Below are 23,170 nucleotides of genomic sequence, written 5' to 3' on the forward strand. Positions count from 1 at the left end.
ATTCAACTGAACTGATACACATACAAATACTATTGACAAACAACACTAGTGCAGGGAAAGCTATCAGCACACCAAAATATAGGTGAGTAGTAAGCGTATGTACGATCTGAAAATACATTCAGATTCGAATTCTCTCTCTCAATTATATAAAAAAAAGTACAAGTGCAGATACTATATATTATGTAAATATAAATAAAAAATTGTATCTTTTAATTCCATGTCACAATTTTTTAAAAATTATTGTATTCCATATGCAAGTCATATCGCATCTTGTATTTTGTGTCCTGTGTGTTCGTGTCACTCTAAGTATAAGTTTGATCACTTTTTTTTTTTTTTTTTTTTTTTTTTTTTGCCTGTGAAGCGGGAGTTCAGTTTTAGACATGTAGACTTGTCTAACATAACAGGGCATATTTGATAGTATTTGTTAGTACGAACAACAGTGTTATTTGGTCATCAACTTTAACGAAGAGCTTCTTGATTCATCAGGAAAGAAAAGGATACCAATTCTGAAATCTTTTTGTGTCAAAGATTCGAATATCCTTCTGATACGTACTTCCGTTGAAGCTTGGATGGGACACAGAGAGCTGTCTTAATCAGAATCTATTATCAGCTTGGAAGAACTTGAATAATCCATATCTCGGAGACTTTATTTAAGGAATACTGTCTTATCAATTAAGTATCAAGTACTTGGATAGCAAATAGACGATTACCTATAATTGAAGAAAATAGAAATATTAAATTTTTTTTTTTTTTCATATGTTGTACAAATTAGCTATTTGGTCTAATGTATGTATATCAGAATACACTAAATCTGACAAGGTTTTGCAATTTTAATGCACAACTAACATTTTCCGATGCAGCTAATATTGGTCACTGTACCGTTTTAGTGGCAGAGCTTTGGAGCCTTTTTCATGATCTCACTCTAGCTTGGAACAAAAAGTTAAATCAAATCTTAGTTGAGGTTGATAATCTCAATGTTTGTTAGCTGGTTATTCAAGTGTCCTCTAATAATAATATCACTTGCCAGATTAAGTGAGAGATAAATACGAAAGTTATTGATAAACAATCATAATATCCTTCATCGGCCCTGAATCAATGATAAGGTTATATCATTAGTTGAAGATGATGTTGGATTTAATTTTCTATTGTGAGCTTAATATGTAAAATTAAATATGTACAGCAGTCCAATTGTAAAGTCAATTTTAAATGTGGTCTTGATTGTGAATAATTGACTATTGAGGTATCAACTAATTATAGATATTAAGTGTAGAGACCATTATATAATTCCTATTGCGTTAAAGGACCGAAATAGGAATTGTACTAACCCTACAGGTATATAAAGGTCGTGGTCCCCAGAGGAGTTGAATACGATTCAGTTTTACGTTCCTTTCGTATTGCTTCCGCTAAATCGATTCTTCAATTCTCTGGAAGGCTGCAAACCTAATTCTATACATCAAGATCGACGAACAACGATGTCAGGTACGCAACCTTTTCTTATTCAATCTATTTTGTTGAATCTAGTGGTTTGCACGATCTAGGTTATTATTGAATTATTTGAGATTAATTCTTAACGGATGATACTGGATTTCTTGCTGGTGATGGTGTTTCAGGTGGACTTGTTTCTATAAAAAAACCAGGTTTTTTGGGCTGAGGAGTTCATTCTTACTGCCTAACATTAAAACCACAGACGCCATGCTCGGCCTGTCCTCTGCCTGTTGTTGAACGCATAAGAGGCTTATATGGCTTCATTAAAAATGGTTCAACCAATTCAAATACATTTCCTTCATTCCACAATCTCCATGCCTGAAATGCATCACATACTTATGTTTTTGAAATACAAGAAATTTAAGACCATTTAACCAAAAAAAATAAAAAAATAAAAAAAGAAATTTAAGACCAAATAAGTTCAGTTCTCAGGTTTCAAAATTGAAAATGAAAATGAATATTAAGTTCATTCAATCCTATTTTAAGTTTACTTTTAAATTTTGGAGTGGACCAAATATGGCCTCGACACTTACATATCCAATAAGGTTAAGACTATGGTCTGGGTGATGAAATCCACGACTTTTCTTCCCAGTTGTTATCTCTAGCATCAGGATACCAAAGCTAAAAACATCAGATTTAACTGAAAATAGCCCATCGCTGGCATACTCCGGCGCCATATAACCGCTGCAAAACAATTACCAGTGAAACACATTCACACAAGGAAGTAATTAATCATATAAACTTGGAAATGAATGCAACACTTACTATGTGCCAACCACCCTTCTGGTATTTCCTTCAGTCTGGTCTCCTCCAAAAGTTCTGGCCATGCCAAAATCTGAAATTTTTGGGTTCAAAGTAGAGCAAAACTATTAGATTGGTCCAAGCGTTTCAAGATTGTGTGTGGAATTGCTAGGGGACTTCTCTATCTTCATCAAGATTCAAGATTAAGAATTATACATAGAGATCTTAAACCCAGTAACGCATTACTTGATAATGAGATGAACCCGAAAATTTCAGATTTTGGCATGGCCAGAACTTTTGGAGGAGATCAGACTGAAGGAAACACTAGAAGGGTGGTTGGAACATAGTAAGTATTGTATTCATTTCCAAGTTGATATGATTAATTACCTCCTTGTGATAAATGTGTTGCACTGGTAATTGTTCTGTAGTGGTTATATGGCGCCAGAGTATGGCAGTGATGGGCTATTTTCAGTTAAATCTGATGTTTTTAGCTTCGGTATCCTAATGTTAGAGACAACTACTGGAAAGAGAAGTCGTGGATTTTATCACACCGACCACAGCGTTAACCTTATCGGATATGTAAGTGTTGCTCAATCCAAAATTTAGAATGAACTTGGAATAGGATTTTATATCTTCTGTTTGGTTCTCGTGAAATCTAATTTTTTTAGATATTGTTATTGTTTGAATAACTTATGTTGTTTGGAACTAAAGAGAAGGATAAAAGCCTGAGAATAAAACTTATTTGATTCTAAATTTTGTGTATTAATTTGTCTATCAATAAAAGCTTTTGGTATGTTTCAGGCATGGAGATTGTGGAATGAAGGGAATGTCTTGGAATTGGTGGAATCATTTTTAATGGAGTCTTGCAGTTTATTAGAAGTTAAACGATGCATCCATATCAGCCTCTTATGCGTTCAACAACATGCAGAGGACAGGCCAAGCATGGCATCTGTGGTTTTAATGTTAGGCAGCAAGAATCAACTGCCTCAGCCCAAAAGACCTGGTTTTTTTTTATAGAATCTCGTCCACTAGAAACACAATCTCCCACGAGCAATCCAGGATCATCTTCAAAAAATGAAATTAGCTTATCAGCGTTGCAGGGTCGATAATGGATCATGAAACTGCTATCACTGGTGTTGTTTATCCATAAGTTTTGTATGTTTCATTTGAGGAAGTGATAATGCAAAAATGTGAGAACAGATTACAGTGCTTAATGGGGGATAAGAACAAATCAGCAAAGCTTGCAGAGTTTCCCTGCTTCTTTGGGGTCAATTCTAAAATTGATATCCTTTTCATACCTGACGACTAAATTCCCAGAATAAAAAACCTGTGCTATTTTCTTTAAATTTGATGACCAAATAACACTACTGGTACTTTTATTATTAACAAGCATCAGATGGCCTGTATGGTCACACGACAACTGAAGGTGTGCTTCCTTGTCCAAATTTTTTCCCTTATTAGTAATTTACTTCGAATGTGTCTACATCCAAATATTTTTATCAGATAGCATTCGTAGCAACTTCTAAATTATAAAATGCATGAACATTGAGAGTTTTCACTTGATCAATTAATTCCCGTAGGCTAAATGTATAAGTTTGATACCTAAACTTTACAAAAAAATTAAGCGTATCAACTTAGCAGTGATACGCTTAATTTTTTTGTTCATCCATCAAATCTTTAAATCTGTACAATTATACTTATTGAACAGTTTAATTTATAAAATTACATATATTTAATATTTCAATTTATAAAATTATACTAATTGAATACTTATTATAAGATAGTAAGGAATATTATGAAAATCATTGTTTAATAATTTGTGATTAAAAGATATATAAAGTGTTCCACTGATTAAATATAATATATTAATATTACAAATTGAAGTATTCTATTTGTACAATTTGATGAATTGAAGGACTAATGGTCAATTTTAAAGATAAGAAATAGATTTCTAAAGCTGAGCCATTCCAATAATGTTACACTATCATATGACATTTGCATGAACTATATTAATACATTAAATAATAAAATCAAATCATACCAAGTGAAAGTCTAATTGAAAAAATATGTCACATTTCAAATTAAAATACTAAGTGGATATGCAATATGCCAATTCTTTAGAGAAAAAATGCTTGCTATATATATATATATATATATATATATATATATATATATATGCACATCGATGTCTCTACATCAAATGTATCTAAGCTTCCGTTTAAGGTTTTTTTTACTTATAAAAGTTGGAAAAAACACAGAAAGTCAGATTAAAGTTGGCAACTAGGAAGATTTTTTTCTTGAATTAATATTATTTTAATAGGATATTTGCGGATTTTTCTAGAGATATGGAAATATGTTTAGAGATTTACAGTTGTGGATGGATGGTTGAAGAGTGGTCTAGAGAGTCTCTGATGACTCTCAATATAGTTTAGATATCGCATCAAATAAGCAGTAAGCAGAAATGTCTCACCGTCCCAAGCTAATTTGCGCCCTTTCTTTTATTTTGGTCATAACTAATTTACTATTTTTGTTCTGCAAATTCTCAAATGCAACTGATACTCTTACTTTATCGCAATCAATTGTTGATGGCCAGACCTTAGTTTCAAAAGATGGAATTTTTGAGCTTGGTTTCTTTAGTCCTGGTTGTTCCGGGAAGCGTTACTTGGGAATTTGGTACAAAAAAATTCCAGTTAGAACTGTCGTTTGGGTGGCAAATCGGAGCAATCCAATCAATGATTCTACTTGTTTGCTGATGATAGACAGTACAAGTAAAAATCTTGTGCTTATTAATAGCAACAACGGCGTTGTTTGGTCATCGTCAAACTCAACGAAGGAAGCCCAAAATCCAGTAGTACAGCTCCTGGATTCCGGGAATCTTGTCTTAAGAGATGGAAATAATGGAAATTCTGGAATATACTTGTGGCAGAGCTTTGATTATCCAACTGATACATTACTAGCAGGAATGAAGATCGGAGAGAAATTGAAGCCCCAACATAGTATGCGTCTTGTATCATGGAAAAACTGGGATGATCCGTCGCCTGGGGACTTTGTTTGGGACCTAGGAGTACTACATGATATTGTTGAATCAGCTATCAGGAAAGGCTCCAGTATCTTGTTTCGATCAGGGCCATGGAATGGCGTTACATTTAGTGGTCTACCACAATTTACGCCTAGCCAGGTTTATGATCCAAAGTTTGCGCGTAATGAAGAGGAAGTTTACTATTTATTCTACCAAAGGGATACCAGTCTAACATACAGGCCTGTACTGAACCAAACCAGCAATAGACTTGAGTTGCTATTATGGGATCAAACTTCTCAATCTTGGCATCGGCAGTTTTATTTTCCATCCGATCACTGTGATTCTTATGACATTTGTGGTAGCTTTGGAATTTGTAAAACTTCTATAACACCAGATCTTGTCACTGTTTGAAAGGATTCAGTCCTAAATCGCCGGAGAACTGGTACTCAAAGGATTTTTCTCAAGGGTGTGTCCGTAACAATTCATTGAACTGCAGCAGTGACGGTTTTATCAAATTCACAGGGTTAAAATTACCAGATATTAGAGATACTTGGGCAAATGAAAGTATGAACCTCAATGAATGCAGAGCTAAATGCTTACAGAACTGTTCATGCACTTCATATTCAAGCTATGATATTAGAAATGGAGGCAACGGTTGTATCATTTGGTTAAATGATTTGATTGATATCAGAGAAATTCCTGTTAATGGACAGGATCTATACATTCGAACGTCTGCTTCTGAATTGGGTAAAATCTTAGTTTTTTATTTTACTTTCAACTCTTTTGCACGTTTTCAGGTATATTCTGCTATGTATATTTATTTTGATTATCAAAGCCTGTCTTATAGTTTTATTTGACTTGGTTTTTTGTCCCATGAATCAAAAGTTGGTTTAGAAGATGTGGGAGGTAATCAGAACAAGAAGATGTTGGTGATAATCATCCCTTCTGTTATTGAAACTTCTGGAATCCTAGCAGTCAGCTATTACTACTTCAAAAGCCGGAAAAAACTAAAAGGTAAAAGTAATGCATTTAGCTACTGTGGACTTTTTTTTGGAAAGGTTGAATTTTTAGAGGATGCAAATGACATCTCTTTGCTTTAGAAAATAATAAAATACAAGACAAAAATCAAGAATCAGACGAGGAACTGGAGCTGCCATTATTTGACTTTCCCACAATATCACATGCAACCAACAAATTTTCGTTCGGCAATAAGCTGGGACAAGGTGGTTTTGGACCTGTATACAGGGTAGTTAAGCCTATAATCTGTTAGCAAAATGAATGTACGAACCTAAAAAACTTCTGTCCTTAAACTTTCAACGGATGATTTTCCTAGGGAATACTATCAGATGGAAAAGAGATTGCTGTTAAGAGGTTATCAAGCAATTCTGGACAAGGATTAATCGAGTTCAAAAATGAAGTTAAATTGATTGCGAAGCTTCAGCATCGAAATCTTGTAAAGCTTGATGGTTGTTGCGTTAAGGGAGATGAGAGACTTCTGATCTATGACTACATGCCAAACAAAAGTCTAGACTACTTCATTTTTGGTATGGATGCCTCAAATACCGATAATTCTTTATTTGTTATGAAATCTTATAATCTGTTTTCCCTGTCTCTAAAATGGAACTGAAACTGAATTGCCAGATCGAACTAGAGGAAAACTATTAGATTGGTCCAAGCGTTTCAAGATTGTGTGTGGAATTGCTAGGGGGCTTCTCTATCTTCATCAAGATTCAAGATTAAGAATTATACACAGAGATCTTAAACCAAGTAACGTATTACTTGACAATGAGATGAACCCAAAAATTTCAGATTTTGGCATGGCCAGAACTTTTGGAGGAGACCAGACTGAAGGAAATACCAGAAGGGTGGTTGGCACATAGTAAGTGTTGCATTCATTTCCAAGTTTATATGATTAATTACTTCCTTGTGTGAATGTGTTTCACTGGTAATTGTTTTGCAGCGGTTATATGGCGCCAGAGTATGCCAGCGATGGGCTATTTTCAGTTAAATCTGATGTTTTTAGCTTTGGTATCCTGATGCTAGAGATAACAACTGGGAAGAAAAGTCGTGGATTTCATCACCCAGACCATATTGGTTATGTAAGTTTCGATGCCATATTTGGTCCACTCCAAAATTTAAAAGTAAACTTAAAATAGGATTGAATGAACTTAATATTCATTTTCATTTTCAATTTTGAAACCTGAGAACTGAACTTATTTGGTCTTAAATTTCTTTTTTTATTATTATTATTTTTTTTTTTTTTTGGTTAAATGGTTTTAAATTTCTTGTATTTGTCAAAACATAAGTATGTGGTGCATTTCAGGCATGGAGATTGTGGAATGAAGGAAGTGTATTGGAATTGGTTGAACCATTTTTAATGGAGCCATGCAATTTATCAGAAGTGAAGCGATGCATCCATATCAGCCATGCAATGTATTGGAAATGTATTTTGCTTTTCTACTTTTCTGTTCATTATCTATTCATGAACTCAGACAACAGTCATTTGATATCTACTTCAACTTGACTTTTCTTCATTTGATATCTACTTCAACTTGACTTTTTTCTTTGACTTTTCCAAAAGCGAAATGCCACATAACCTGCTCACGGCATTAAAATTTTGAAAGATAAAGCTCATTTAGCTTCACACAAAACCCAGATGGAACTTGGGAGCCCTAAAAAGTCCTAGAAGAAATCAGACTATAGTCAACCATTTTTTTATTCTAAATAGGAACTAAAACTGTTTGTAATGGTTGTGGATGAAGAGTGGTCTAGAGAGTCTCTGATGGCTCTCAATATAGTTTAGATATCGCATCAAAGAAGCAGTAAGCCGAAATGTCTCACCGTCCCAAGCTAATTTGCGCCCTTTCTTTTATTTTGGTCATAACTAATTTACTATTTTTGTTCTGCAAATTCTCAAATGCAACTGATACTCTTACTTCATCGGAATCAATTGTTGATGGCCAGACCTTAGTTTCAAAAGATGGAATTTTTGAGCTTGGTTTCTTTAGTCCTGGTAGTTCCGGGACGCGTTACTTGGGCATTTGGTGCAAAAAAATTCCAGTTAGAACTGTCGTTTGGGTGGCAAATCGGAGCAATCCAATCAATGATTCTACTTGTTTGCTGATGATAGACAGTACAAGTAAAAATCTTGTGCTTATTAATAGCAACAACGGCGTTGTTTGGTCATCGTCAAACTCAACGAAGGAAGCCCAAAATCCAGTAGTACAGCTCCTGGATTCCGGGAATCTTGTCTTAAGAGATGGAAATAATGGAAATTCTGGAATATACTTGTGGCAGAGCTTTGATTATCCAACTGATACATTACTAGCAGGAATGAAGATTGGAGAGAAATTGAAGCCCCAACATAGTATGCGTCTTGTATCATGGAAAAACTGGGATGATCCGTCGCCTGGGGACTTTGTTTGGGACTTAGGAGTAGTACATGATATTGTTGAATCAGCTATCAAGAAAGGCTCCAGTATCTTGTTTCGATCAGGGCCATGGAATGGCGTTACATTTAGTGGTCTACCACAATTTACGCCTAGCCAGGTTTATGATCCAAAGTTTGCGCGTAATGAAGAAGAAGTTTACTATTTATTCTACCAAAGGGATACAGTCTTGTTGGATATCAGCGCAGTGAACTCCAAGATTGATTAATAATTTATAATACTAAAAATAATAACGGGAAATGCAACCAAAATAATACTAACACAAAACACCAAATATAATTGTATTAATAAGAAGCAAACATTCACAAAGCTTAAGGAAAGGAATACTTACTTGGTTTTTTTGCTTTGTGTTTGCTTGGTTTGCTTACAAATGAGAGGAGGGGTGGTATTTATAGGCATTTGCATCTCCTCAATGTAAGGCTAAGATTTGTTTACAAATATGGACGGACTAGATTACAAGGAACATTCTAGAGTTAGGTAAGATATTTTCATTACATCTCATGTGTGGAGAATTGTGGAGTATTCTAGAATGTGGGCTTGGACCTCCAACTTTTGGCTTGGGGTTTTGGGCTTTAAGCTTGCCAAGTATTTATCTTATTGTAGTAACCCATTTTGGTGGTTATCTTTTCTAAATTAATCGGTGATATTTTAATACTCTCCCTCAACGATTAATTTCTCTTTCTTCATCATTCCCAACTGTTGGCGAAAATCTTCATATTTATTTGCATTTAAACTCTTTGTAAAGATATCGGCTGGTTGATCCTCCGTCTTGATATATTTCATTTTAATCTCTCCTTGTAGAACCTTCTCTCTGATAAAGTGATAGTGAACCTCCACATGTTTTGTTCTCGCATGAAACACTGGATTCTCAGCCATTTGTATAGTCGAACGATTATCACAATTTAACAGAATTGGATAGTCGATGGGTTGATGCAGATCGTTCATGAGCTGTGACAACCAAACACTTTCTTGAGCTGCTGTTGCTGCTGCCCGATACTCGGCTTCTGTTGTGGAAAGTGACACTGTAGGTTGTCTCTTGCTGCACCAAGAGATTACTCCTGAACCAAGACTAAATGCGTAGCCTGTTGTTGAGCACCGAGTGTCATGATCTCCTGCATAATCAGCATCGCAATATCCTTCCAACTTTATAATTTCACCTCTCTTGTAAAAGATCCCATAATCGATTGTACTTTTGACATATCTTAATATTCTTCAAATTGCTTCCAAGTGAGGTTTCTTAGGCTTCTGCATAAATCGGCTGACTACTCCAATTGTAAAGGAAATATCCGGCCGTGTCATAGTGAGATAGATTAGGCTTCCCACTAGTTGTCTATACATAGTAGCATCTTCGAGATCATTCCCTTCATGAGCACACAGCTTGACATTAGCATCCATTGGAGTGGATATCGACTTGCATTCCATCATTCCAAACCTCTTCAGTAGATCTCTTGCATACTTCTATTGTCCGAGGTACAAACCTTCCTTTGCTTCTTCTATCTCCAATCCAAGAAAATGCTTGAGCTTTCCTAGCTCTTTCATCTTGAAACGAGTAGCCAAATTCTCTCGGATGAGTTGAATCTCTTCACTGTTGTCACCAGTGACTATTAAATCATCAACATATACTAGCACTATAGGTAGTCTTCCTTCTCGATCTTTCACAAACAAACTGGAGTCTGCTAGTGTCATAACATATCCATTCTTGACAAGGAATTCTGCAATCTTGCCATACCAGGCCCTCGGTGCTTGTTTTAGACCATAGAGAGCTTTCCTTAGCTTGCACACATAATTAGGATTTTCACGACTTCTGAACCCTGGTGGTTGCTCCATGTAGATTTCACGATCAACTTCACCATGTAAAAATGCATTCTTCACATCCATCTGCCACAAAGGTCATGACTTACTAGCTGCTAAAGCTAGTAATACTCGCACAGTCGTGATCTTGGCAATTGGACTAAATATCGCATCATAGTCCAAGCCATACTGCTGAGAAAATCCACGAGCAACCAGTCTTGCTTTGTATCGCTCAATTGATCCATCCGGGCGAGTTTTGATTTTGTAGACCCATTTGCAAGATATGGGTTTCACATCTCTTGGTTTTGGCACTAATTCCCATGTTTGATTTTGCTCCAGAGCAGCAATTTCTTCTTCCATCGCAGTAGTCCACTCCATCTTCTTTGATGCTTCTTCATAAGTTGTTGGCTCCTTTATCTCTGCTATAGCAGCATTTGCATATTTTGGATTAGGCCTTCTTTCTCGATTTGATCGCCGAAGTGGAGGATAATCTGGATCTTGTTCTTCTTGACTTGGCTGCTGTTGTTCGTATGCACCTATCTTCCATGGGCTCTTCGATATCTCTTGAACTCTGGATGGCTGTCCTTGACCTTTCTCTAAGATGAACTCTCCCTTTCCTATCTTCGTTTCAACTTTTCTTGAATTTCTTTTGAGTCTGGTAGCAGATTTGCTTCAGATGACCACCAAGACGATGTCTCATCAAAGACCACATTTCGTGAAATATGACACTTGTTAGTTGTAGGATCACAACATCTCCAGTCTTTTCTTTGCTCATCATAACCAACGAATATGCAGCGAAGTGCCTTTTTGTCAAACTTGCTTCGAAGTTCATCCGGAACGAAGACATAACACACGCATCCAAAAATACGAAAATGACTTACAGTTGGTTTAATGTTCCACAGTTTCTGGAATGGGGATGTAAACTCCAGTCTTGTAACATCCCTTCCCGGTCCACCCGTAAACCCGAATGAACCGAACCGAGACGCTACAAACTGGTTGACTTTATGTCTTGTCATGCTGATATCATAATGTACATTGAATATAATATCATGCTGATGTTGTTTACAATAATAATGTAATTTATATTTACAAGACATGATACTAATGTCAAAATGAAATGGGCCCAACTGTGTGCCCTGTACATGCCATAAAAAGGGGTAGACAAAAGATACACATCCAAATGAGTAGCTACCCTGAAGACTGAGTCTTCTACAGATGAACTGCAGCAGTTGCAAGCTGACTCTCTACGGTCCAAACTCAAAACCTGCGAGTTAAACAGGTAACTCGCTGAGCAAATAAAGCTCAGTGGATATCTCAACATATAAAGAAACAATTAAACACATACATAGATAGAAATAAGCATGTAAATGCATATAGATAATTAAACATATAAGCACATATAGCATGATCCTTTCCTTATACCTTGATTTTCTTTTGTACTGTTTATAATACTGTATGATTCATGAAATGTTATGTCAAGATATCTGTATGGCTCCATAATGTTATAGTGAAACCGAAGTGATAAGAAAAACTGTATAAAACTGGATGAATACTGTATGCTTGGCTGCTATGGCCCATATATAATCATATCCACTCAACGGCCTGTAGCCGGAGTATCAAACTGTATGGGGTGCAGATCTGCTATCCTATGTCGCGACATAGCCTTATCTAAGTGGTTTCTACCTAACCTCAATGGAGCATAATGTTGGTATGTCAATAATATAACACAACATCATATTCATAGTTCATAACTTCATAAATCACAATGTTTATTTGATTTCACATCATTTGTATGCTTGCATGTTGTTTTGATACATGTTCTAATATTGTATTTTTGTAGTAAAATGATTGGAGGCATACAAGTTGAGCAAAGGAATCCAATTGCATAGAAAAAGAAGTCCAAAAGTGCATGAAAACACAAGTCGCGAGCGCGCCTTGCAAAGTCGCGAGCGCGTAATGCACACCTGAAGGTCAGTGAGTTTCTAGGTGAAAGTCGCGAGCGCGCAGTGCAAAGTCACGAGCGCGAGAAGTGCAAAATGAGAGTCAGTGAGTTTCAGGCACAAGTCGCGAGCTCTTCATGCAATTCGCGCGCGCGCGTCGCGTTTTCCGGCCTGCACAGTCTGTACTCTTTTGGTCATATCTCTCAATATACAACTCCGATTTGGATGATTCAAAAACCCATGTAAAGCTAACACATAGAGGAACAAATAACTCTTCTATAACACTTCCTAATTCCATCATTAAATGGGGTCAAAATCAAGATGAAGTTACTGGTAAAATTTCCAGCAAAACCTGTTTCAGCATAAACTCACTATTTCCTTCCTTTATTCAATACCTCCCCTGTTTTCTCACCATTACCAGTCCTCCCACTCAACATGAAGCAATATTGTCTCATTAGCAACACACCACATAATTTCTCATGCAAAGAAAATGGTAAATGAAAAGAGATATCAAACCTTTACTCCAAAAAGCTTGAGCTCCTCTTTGACTTCTTTTTTCTACTACCTTTGAACTCCCTTCTCCTATACACATCAGAATTCTTATAACTTATCTACAATATAGCTTAATTAGAGGTTGAATAATATAAAGCTTCAAGAAATTCTACTTACTTGGAGAAAATTGAGGTTGCCTTAAACTACCATGAAAATGGATGGAGAAAGGAAGGAGATGAAGAAGATGAAGATAAGGATGAAAATGAGAAAGTGAAAATGATTATCACGGGTAGGCCATCAAGATATCAAGAAAAATGATGAGAAACTTACTAAATGGTACCTCAAGTGGCAAAAGGCTATAACTTAATACCCAAGCTTGATCTTTTAATGCAAATAAATCCTAACCCTTATACTTTGATCTTTTTCTCTCAATCAAGTAAGTCCACTTATAACCCCATTCTACCCCAACCGGGTTTGGTTTGGCCCGACTCAACTCGACTCTATGAAATGACTCGACTCGGTACTAAGACTCGACTCGGAAGGATGTCACAAGTCTTGCTTGAGGTAGTCTGTTGGTGACGTACACAACTGTCTTCATGCACTCTGCCCAAAATCTAGCTGGCACATTCTTCGCATGGAGCAAACTCCTGCAAATCTCCACTAGGTGTCGATTCTTTCTCTCAGTAACTCCATTTTGCTGCGGTGTTCTTGGACATGTGAATTGTCTTCGAATGCCTTGCTCTTGGCAATATTTAGTGAATTCGTCAGACGTGTACTCTCCACCATTGTCAGTGCGAAGACATCTAATTTTATTTCTGACTTCTTTCTCAACTTTGTTCTTGAAAGCTTTGAATTTTTCAAAAGCTTTCGACTTTTCTACCATGAAATCTACCCAAACATATCTCGAGTAGTCATCGATGAAAGTAATCATGTACCTCATATTACTGTTTGAAGGTTGCTTGATTCGTCCAAGAACATCTGAATGTATTAACTCCAATGGCACCTTGGCTCTATGTTTTGACTCTTCAAAGGGAAGTTGGTGAGCTTTTCCATATTGGCATCCAGCACATATAGTGTCTTCTCGGCATTCCAACTGAGGAAGACCTTTAAGCATGGACTTCTTCATCATCACCTTAAGCTTGTGATAACTAATATGTCCCAGACGAGCGTGCCACAAGTCAGCTATCTCACTCTTTCTTGTTCGGTCAACATAGGCTTCTTGTGCTGCCATGACGTAGATTGATTCTACTCGTCGTCCTTCCATGACTGGATCTCCGATAATTTAAGGTTACGATAAACCTTCACATTATCAGGACTGAACACCATATAATTACCTGCACTTGCTATTTGTGATACAGAACGCAAGTTTTTCTTCATCCTTGGCATATGATAAACCATCTGTAACTCCATTTTCTCCTTATTATAGGGAGAAACAATGGTTGTCTTTCCAATGTGAGTTATTGGCAATCTCGTGTTATTTGTTGTGACTACAACACGACCTCCATCATAATCGGATACATCCGATAATTTCTCCATGTTTCCTGTCATGTGATTAGAACTTCCAGAATCAACTATCGAATCATCATCATAGTTGATTCTATCACTTACAGATATTAATTACGACTCCTGCTCGGGTCCTTTCTTCATCTTTTCTACTGGCTTTTGTAGAGAATATTCTTCCTCCTGAACAAAGAAATTGTGAATATCCCATTCCTCTTCACTTTGTTGCTCGTTCTGGGTTGATGCTGTGTTTCCTTCTACTCGTCTGCTTCGACATTCTCGGGCGAAATGTCCTCTTTTGTTGCACTTATAGCAACGATCACTTTCTCGCTAGTCGTCTTTCCTTTGTCTTGGCCTTGCTCTCCCTTACTGTGATGGTCTCCACTTTTGCTGTCTCCATCCTTGTTGATTGCTCCTTTCTTTTCCACCATCTACTCTCGCAACATTTCGAAATCCCCTCTTTTTAGCAAAGAGAGCTTTCTCATCATCCTTTAAAGCTACTTTAGACATTTTTTCATCCAAAGTCTCTTCATTGGACAAGATATTCTCTAACTCGTCTAAGGTTGGTTGTGTAGCCCAACCACGAGTAGCAGTCACAAGACCCTTAAATTCAGGTCTTAGACCATGGATGATGATCCTCCTCATCCTTGTCTCGTTGATCTCGTTGTCTGGATCTAATTTCGAAATCTCCTCACATAAAGATTTTACTTTAGAAAAGTATTGACTTACAGTGAGGTTTTGTTGCGAGATTGAGAACAACTCGTTTTCGAGCCGTTGCAGTTTTGCTTCATTCTTCTTGGCGAAAGCAGACTTGAGGATGTCCCACGCTTCCTTTGGTGTTTTAGCCGACTTGATCCGTTGCATCTGCTCATCTTCTACTGCAACTGTCAGCACATACATCGCCTTCCCGCATTTTGTCTCCCACTCTTTCAGAGCTTTCGCATCCCCAACTGGTGGTGGAGTATTATCTCCTCCAACGATATCCCATAAGTCTTGACCTATAAGATAATATCTCATACGGGTACTCCAGTTCCCGTAATTGTTGCTATTTAGCTTCTCGATGCTATTAGCAACTCCAAAAAAATCTGCCATAAGGTACTGGTGTTCCTGACACTAACCAATGCACAACGGTCCTTGACTAATCAACATCACAATCCTTGCTTGTGAATCTTGCTTCAGCAATAGTCTCCGACTGTTAATTCCAGCAGAGTAATGATACTCTACACTTGTAAATGAACACCACAAAATACCACGGCTACAACAACTACCACCACAACCAAGCTCTGATACCACTTGTTGGAATTAATGCTCTGATACCACTTGTTGGATATCAGCGCAGTAAACTCCAAGATTGATTAATAATTTATAACACTAAAAATAATAACGGGAAAGGCAACCAAAATAATACTAACACAAAACACCAAATATAATTGTATTAATAAGAAGCAAACATTCACAAAGCTTAAGGAAAGGAATACTTACTTGGTTTTTTTGCTTTGTGTTTGCTTGGTTTGCTTACAAATGAGAGGAGGGGTGGTATTTATAGGCATTTCCACCTCCTCAATGTAAGGCTAAGATTTGTTTGCAAATATGGACGGTCTAGATTACAAGGAACATTCTAGAATTAGGTAAGATATTTTCATTACATCTCATGTATGGAGAATTGTGGAGTATTCTAGAATGTGGGCTTAGACCTCCAACTTTGGGCTTGCGGTTTTGGGCTTTAAGCTTGCCAATTATTTATCTTATTGTAGTAACCCATTTTGGTGGTTATCTTTTCTAAATTAATCGGTGATATTTTAATAAGTCTAACATAAAGGCCTGTACTGAACCAAACCAACAATAGACTTGAGTTGCTATTATGGGATCAAACTTCTCAATCTTGGCATCGGCAGTTTTATTTTCCATCCGATCACTGTGATTCTTATGACATTTGTGGCAACTTTGGAATTTGTAAAACTTCTATAACACCAGATTGTCACTGTTTGAAAGGATTCAGTCCTAAATCGCCGGAGAACTGGTACTCAAAAGGATTTTTCTCAAGGGTGTGTCCGTAACAATTCATTGAACTGCAGCAGTGACGGTTTTATCAAATTCACAGGGTTAAAATTACCAGATATTAGAGATACTTGGGCAAATGAAAGTATGAACCTCAATGAATGCAGAGCTAAATGCTTACAGAACTGTTCATGCACTGCATATTCAAGCTATGATATTAGAAATGGAGGCAACGGTTGTATCATTTGGTTAAATGATTTGACTGATATCAGAGAAATTCCTGTTAATGGACAGGATCTATACATTCGAATGTCTGCTTCTGAATTGGGTAAAATCTTAGTTTTTAATTTTACTTTCAACCCTTTTGTACGTTTTCAGGTATATTCTGCTATGTATATTTATTTTGATTATCAAAGCCTGTCTTATAGTTTTATTTGACTTGGTTTTTCGTCCCATGAATCAAAAGTTGGTTTAGAAGATGTGGGAGGTAATCAGAACAAGAAGATGTTGGTGATAATCATCCCTTCTGTTATTGCAACTTCTGGAATCCTAGCAGTCAGCTATTACTACTTCAAAAGCCGGAAAAAACTAAAAGGTAAAAGTAATGCATTTAACTACTGTGGACTTTTTTTTGGAAAGGTTTAATTTTTAGAAGATGCAAATGACATCTCTTTGCTTTAGAAAATAATAAAATACAAGACAAAAATCAAGAATCAGACGAGGAACTGGAGCTGCCATTATTTGACTTTGCCACAATATCACATGCAACCAACAAATTTTCGTTCGGCAATAAGCTGGGACAAGGTGGTTTTGGACCTGTATACAAGGTAGTTAAGCCTATAATCTGTTAGCAAAATGAATGTACGAACATAAAAAACTTCTGTCCTTAAACTTTCAACGGATGATTTTCCTAGGGAATACTATCAGATGGAAAAGAGATTGCTGTTAAGAGGTTATCAAGCAATTCTGGACAAGGATTAATCGAGTTCAAAAATGAAGTTAAATTGATTGCGAAGCTTCAGCATCGAAATCTTGTAAAGCTTGATGGTTGTTGCGTTAAGGGAGATGAGAGACTTCTGATCTATGACTACATGCCAAACAAAAGTCTAGACTACTTCATTTTTGGTATGGATGCCTCAAATACCGATAATTCTTTATTTGTTATGAAATTTTATAATCTGTTTTCCCTGTCTCTAAAATGGAACTGAAACTGAATTGCCAGATCCAAACTAGAGGAAAACTATTAGATTGGTCCAAGCGTTTCAAGATTGTGCGTGGAATTGCTAGGGGAAGAAGCTGACCTGGAGAGAATTTTCATTGCAAAAAATTGAATTTATATTGCATGAAGATCAATCCCTTTAACGACTCTTTGTCATTGAGCTACTCCATTTTTATTATTGTATAAATATTTTTATAATTTACAAATCAAGTCTATGCATATATATATATGAGAACGAATTTTTTAAAAAATTAAAATTAAAATGACATGATTTTCATCTTACTTTTTTAATTGAAAGAATTAAATTCTATAAATTGGCGTTACGAACTATGCAAATTGACATTAGTGGACCTTATACGAATTAGAGACGACTTAGGAACATTTATAAATTGGCCATGTTACCATGCATTACTACAATTGTCATATGAGAAAGCACATGTTTAGATGGATGAAACAAGAAATTTTATCCCTTTTCACACACTTTTTGTCTCCTATGAAGAAAGAGTATTTGTAGGAAATTAATAAAGAAAGTTATTGATATAGTCAAGAATTGCATAAGGACAACATACTCCTCGTAAAGACACGTGTCTCACTAATTAAGGTCAATAGCTATCTTTGTAAGGCCTAGCCAATCCAAGGCTAGGCGGACAAAGTGGCAGGCCATGATTCCCTCAAGCACAAGGGAATACAAAACTATTGGAATTGGAAATCAAATTTTTCTTAGATTTTTTTTTAAGAGAATAAAAATACTAAGCACTACATAATTTTATCTCTAAATTTTATTATTTTAAAAATAAAAAATATTCAAAGTATAGAACATTAATTATTAATTAGGTTAGATGTGCTTGCACGTGCTTTACACCTATATCTAATTTATGCACCGAAATTATTATTAGATAATTTTAAGATTCACTACCCACTTTACTGGGGTAAAAACAATACACCGGACTGGATAAAGATAAGGTTCATGATTAAAGCATTAAAAACCCTTCAACTACTACTAAGATTAAAATATGTAACTTCCCCAGTATTGTACTTGATTTCAGGCAAACGACTTGCCGTTTATAGATTTCTTGAAGAATCTTGCAAGTTCCACAAGAAAATCTTGATGGTCAGAGAGAAGAAAAGCAATCTCGCAACAGAGGTCGTGCTTGCTTTTGTGCCCTGCTTCATACAATTTCAATTGACGAAGAAAATCTCTATAAACATCTTCTTCTTGATTCTGAAAATATTCTTTAACCTTGTTTGCAAAATCGAACTCTTCTTGAGAAGCAAATTTATTCCCTAAGCAAAGGGTGTTGTGATCTCCCTGGTTTAGCTTCATTGTTGCAGAGAAATTTTCTTTGGCTGGAATCAGAAAAAGAGAATTTTTATAGAGTTGAGTGCTGTTTGTGGTAGGTGTGCGGTTTTGTTGTTAGGTGTATTTTGCTGGGGTAGGTGTGGGAGTTCTACTATTAATATATCATTCATCTATTTATATATTGCAGTTTCAAATCCTTTTCCATAAAGTATTTTGATTCATTATTTTTTTATAATAATAATAATCGAATAAGCCAATCGATGAATTTCTTTATATAAAGAATCTTCAAATTTCAATTTAGTTCTGCTATTAATTCTTTTTAAAATTTTATTTATGGAGTTGGTCATCTCAATACTAAACAATAGCAATCAAAAATTATTTTTATTTATTTATTTTTATTTATATCTAAAGTGTACCTAGTTTGTTAGATTAAATTTAATCTTGCCTGCAGCCTCATATCTATAAAAGGAAGCTTTCCAATGAAGATTTTCTTCGTTTAAAATGATAGAGTACTCAACTTCTTATTTAAGGAACCTGAGTTCTTTCTACTCAAACCAACCCTCATTAATAAAATAATTATTTTTATCGGTTAATTATAAAAATTATGTTCAACATTAGAAAATTTTGAAAATTTGTCATAAACTTTAACCTTCAACATTGTTAGACCAAATTAAACCTAAACTTGTTGACTTGTTAGAATTTTATCAACATTTTCAAGATGTATTTATTTAGCTAAGCTTTGTTAGTTGCTCTGCTGCTTTCTTTTATTTGGACTTTATTGTTATGGAGTATATTTTTTAGTTTGTGTTTTGCTCTCCTTACCTCCTATTATTCTTGATCTAAAGTATTCTTACCATCTAAAATCAAGCACAATTACAAAGAAAAAGTACAGTGTAACAAGTAATTTATTTCCAGAAGAACATTGTAGTTTGTCTTTTTGCATTTAAATGTAAACTATTAATAATTATGCTCTTTTTCCTGAGTATTTTTACATCCCAAAATAACCTGTTGTCGTTTATCACCTGCTTGTCAATGGTCTTTTTACCAACTACGGCTCATCTTTCTCAAGCCACTGATCAAAACAATGGCCTTAATCGTCGTCTGCATTTGTTTTAAAGTCAGAAGTAACTAAAAGTCCTATTTGCAAAGAAAACACAAAACAGCCCATTAACCCAATCCACGAAATGAACGACCCGTCGTCTTCATCCATAAGACACAGACGGGAAAAATTTCCGTCGTCCCATATTTAATGTTCTACAGAGGATCAAAACATCGAATGAAAGCGTTCTTTAGCCGAGATAGGCATAGGTTTTCGTTCGGTCATTTCCGCATAAAGGAGGGAAACAACTATCATTCATATTATTATATATGTGTGTGATCTTTTTCTGTTTGGTTGCTCTGAAAGGAATGGAAAGATCGGAGAGAAAAAGAAATTTGATTGTTGGAGCAAACTAAGAAATAACAGAGGAAAAAAAAGAATATTGTAGTGTACTGTTTTTTATTAACTGCAAATGTGCTTAAATACAACAAAAAAAGGATAACAGAAATTCATATATTTCAGCTCAACCATGGAACATGCCTCCATGTTTAACAACTCAGCTAGAAAAATGGAAATAATGACTGAAATGCAGTAGAACAAGTCAAAACATAACAGAAAAAGAAAAAATGCAGCAACTAAATTGGAAGTGCAGCAGCTAAGTCAACTTCTTAACACTCCTCCTTGGCTTTAATGCTGCAAACTCCAAGTTTTTCCCTTAGAAACTCAAATTTGCTTTTTTCCAAAGATTTGGTAAAGATGTCTGCAACATTGTCATCAGTTTTGCAATATTTCAGAACAACAGAACCTTCTTTCTGCACGTCTCTAAGGAAAAACAATTTGATATTAAAGTGTTTCATTTTTCCATGAAAAACGGGATTGTTTGAGATAGCTATTGCTGTTTGGTTATCCACAAACACATCTGTGCCTTCATTTTGCTTCAGGTTCAGATCAAATAACACCTTTCTAAGCCATAAAGCTTGATTTGCAGCAGCTATAGCTGCAATAAACTCTGCCTCCGCAGTTGATTGTGCAACAACTTCTTGTTTTTTACAACACCAAGAGAACATTCCTGACCCCAGATTAAAACAATAACCTGAAGTACTCTTCATATCATCAGAATCACCATGATCACTATCAGAATAGCCCTGTAGAACATGAAACTGACTAGCACCGAACTTGATTCCATGCTTCAATGTTCCTTTCACATATCTTAGAACTCTTTTAGAAAAATGAGTTTCAGTAGCACAATTCATAAATCGAGATAGCAGACTCACAGAATGTAAGATGTCAGGTCTTGTGGCAGTTAAATACATCAAACAACCCACTAAACTTCTGTAAAGAGTTTCATCAACCTTTTCCGCTACATCTTCCTTGCTGAGCTTTACATTTTTACCCATAGGAGTTGTAGCAATCTTGCACTCATCCATTCTGAATTTCTTCAGAATTTCTTTAGCATATTTGGTTTGGCAAATGAACACCTATTTCTCCTTTTGTTGAACCTCCATTCCAAGAAAATATGTAATTTCCCCCAAGTTAGTTATCTCAAAGGCCTGTTGCATATCTTTCTTGAATTTATTCACAAGTTCCAAATTGCTTCCTGTAACAAGTAAGTCATCCACATACAGGGAAACAATAACAAAATTGATCTCATCACCTTTGATGTAGAGGGTAGCCTCATTGAGACTTTTTTTGAATCCCAGCTGCATCAAATGCTCATCAATTCTGCTATACCAGGCCCTTGGTGCCTGTTTCAGGCCGTATAGTGCCTTTTTGAGCAAATACACATCATCTTCTTGCTCTTTCACAACAAACCCCTCATGTTGTTCAACGTAGATCTCCTCCTCGAGAAGACCATTTAGAAACGCTGACTTGACATCTAACTGGTACACTTTCCAACCCTTTTGAGCAGCAATAGCCAGCAGCAACCTGATTGTTTCAATTCTGGCAACAGGAGCAAATGTGTCAGAAAAATCAACACCAGGGATTTGAGCATAACCTTTCACAACAAGCCTTGCTTTATGCTTGTTTATAGAGCCATCTCCATTCAGCTTTGTTCTGAATACCCACTTTACTCTAATCACCTTTCTGTCATCAGGTCTTTTTACCCGCTGCCACGTTTTATTTTTTCAATCATACTCAACTCCTCCTCCATTGCAGCTACCCATTTTTTATCTCTTTTTGCCTCCTGAAAATTTTCTGGTTCCAGGACCGCAATATTGCACTTCTGATAGATTTCAGAAAGTGCTTTTGTGCCTCTAATAGGTTTATCATCAACCAAATCAGTTTCGGACAGCTCTAGCAACTTTAAATCTTGACTTGGAATTGTACCAGCCTGATCTCCTTTCCAATTCCATTTAGCATCTTCCATAAAATGCACATCTCTGCTTATTAGAATTTTTCTTGTATCAGGTTGAAAAACTCTATAAGCCTTTGAAACTGAACTGTATCCCACAAAGATTCCAGCTTCAGCTTTTCTGTCGAGCTTGTCTCTTTTAATCTGAGGCACATAAGTGAAACACAAGCAGCCAAACACTCTTAAATTTTTTAAAGAGGGTTTGTAACCATACCAAGCCTCAAAAGGTGTCTTCCCATCAACTGCCTTTGTAGGAAGTCGGTTCAGCAGAAACACAGAAGTGTTAGCAGCCTCTGCCCAGTATTCTTTTGGCAACTCCTTTTCATGAAGCAAGCACCTAGCCATCTCCATCACTGTACGATTTTTACGTTCACTGACTCCATTTTGCTGAGGAGTATATGGAGCAGTGAGTTGATGTTCAATTCCAGCCTCTTCACAGAACTCACTGAAAGTTGCAGACGTGTACTCCTTCCCATTATTAGACCTCAACGTCTGAATTTTGCAGCCACTTTGTGTTTTAATCCAGTTCTTAAATTTCTAGAACACACCAGCCACTTCTGATTTGAATCTGAGAAAATATATCCAGCACATTCTGCTATAATCATCAATGAAAAGCAGATAATACTTACTCCCATTAAGTGAAGGAGTTCTATGAGGACCAGCCACATCAGTATGAATCAACTGAAGCTTTTCTGATGCTCTCCAGGTAGCTTTCTTGAAAGGAAGCCTTGATTGCTTTCCATATTGGCAAGCCTTGCATTCTGGCAGTTCAACTTCAAGATTAGGCAAACCTCGAACAAGTTCATTCTTTTGCATATTCACCACTGTTCTATGATGAAAATGA

At 36.1% G+C, this 23,170-nt stretch overlaps 3 protein-coding genes, 1 long non-coding RNA gene and 1 pseudogene across 5 annotated transcripts; 4 read left to right on the forward strand and 1 right to left on the reverse strand.

Annotated features, from left to right (window-relative positions):
• Nucleotides 1–2,661: 2,661 nt before the first annotated feature.
• On the forward strand, nt 2,662–3,401 carry LOC149495011 (Protein kinase superfamily protein). Its single transcript, XM_089723734.1, has 2 exons — nt 2,662–2,805; nt 3,028–3,401. The coding sequence occupies exons 1-2, from the start codon at nt 2,662–2,664 to the stop codon at nt 3,241–3,243; spliced, it is 360 nt and encodes a 119-aa protein (XP_089579860.1). The 3' UTR covers nt 3,244–3,401.
• Nucleotides 3,402–4,575: 1,174 nt separating this feature from the next.
• Nucleotides 4,576–7,779, forward strand: LOC149495012 (G-type lectin S-receptor-like serine/threonine-protein kinase At4g27290; annotated as a pseudogene). Its single transcript, XR_016321628.1, has 7 exons — nt 4,576–5,992; nt 6,131–6,259; nt 6,346–6,491; nt 6,579–6,789; nt 6,887–7,124; nt 7,206–7,344; nt 7,569–7,779. The product of XR_016321628.1 is annotated as a G-type lectin S-receptor-like serine/threonine-protein kinase At4g27290 (transcript).
• A 298-nt stretch (nt 7,780–8,077) lies between these two features.
• LOC119370110 (S-locus-specific glycoprotein S13-like) lies at nt 8,078–8,902 on the forward strand. The gene has a single exon (XM_089724482.1). It carries the CDS (start codon nt 8,078–8,080, stop codon nt 8,900–8,902), a length of 825 nt encoding a protein of 274 aa, XP_089580608.1.
• A 5,881-nt stretch (nt 8,903–14,783) lies between these two features.
• On the reverse strand, nt 14,784–15,509 carry LOC149495013 (uncharacterized). The gene has a single exon (XM_089724483.1). It carries the CDS (start codon nt 15,507–15,509, stop codon nt 14,784–14,786), a length of 726 nt encoding a protein of 241 aa, XP_089580609.1.
• A 1,374-nt stretch (nt 15,510–16,883) lies between these two features.
• LOC149495014 (uncharacterized) lies at nt 16,884–17,534 on the forward strand. The gene is made up of 3 exons (XR_016321629.1): nt 16,884–17,010; nt 17,097–17,242; nt 17,330–17,534. It is a non-coding gene; the product is annotated as an uncharacterized LOC149495014 (long non-coding RNA).
• The last annotated feature ends 5,636 nt before the right edge of the window (nt 17,535–23,170 follow it).

The sequence above is a fragment of the Jatropha curcas genome, chromosome 7 (genome assembly GCF_041381405.1).
Source record: "Jatropha curcas cultivar XTBG-Jc1 chromosome 7, XTBG_Jcur_1.0, whole genome shotgun sequence".
Classification (NCBI taxonomy): Eukaryota; Viridiplantae; Streptophyta; class Magnoliopsida; order Malpighiales; family Euphorbiaceae; genus Jatropha; species Jatropha curcas.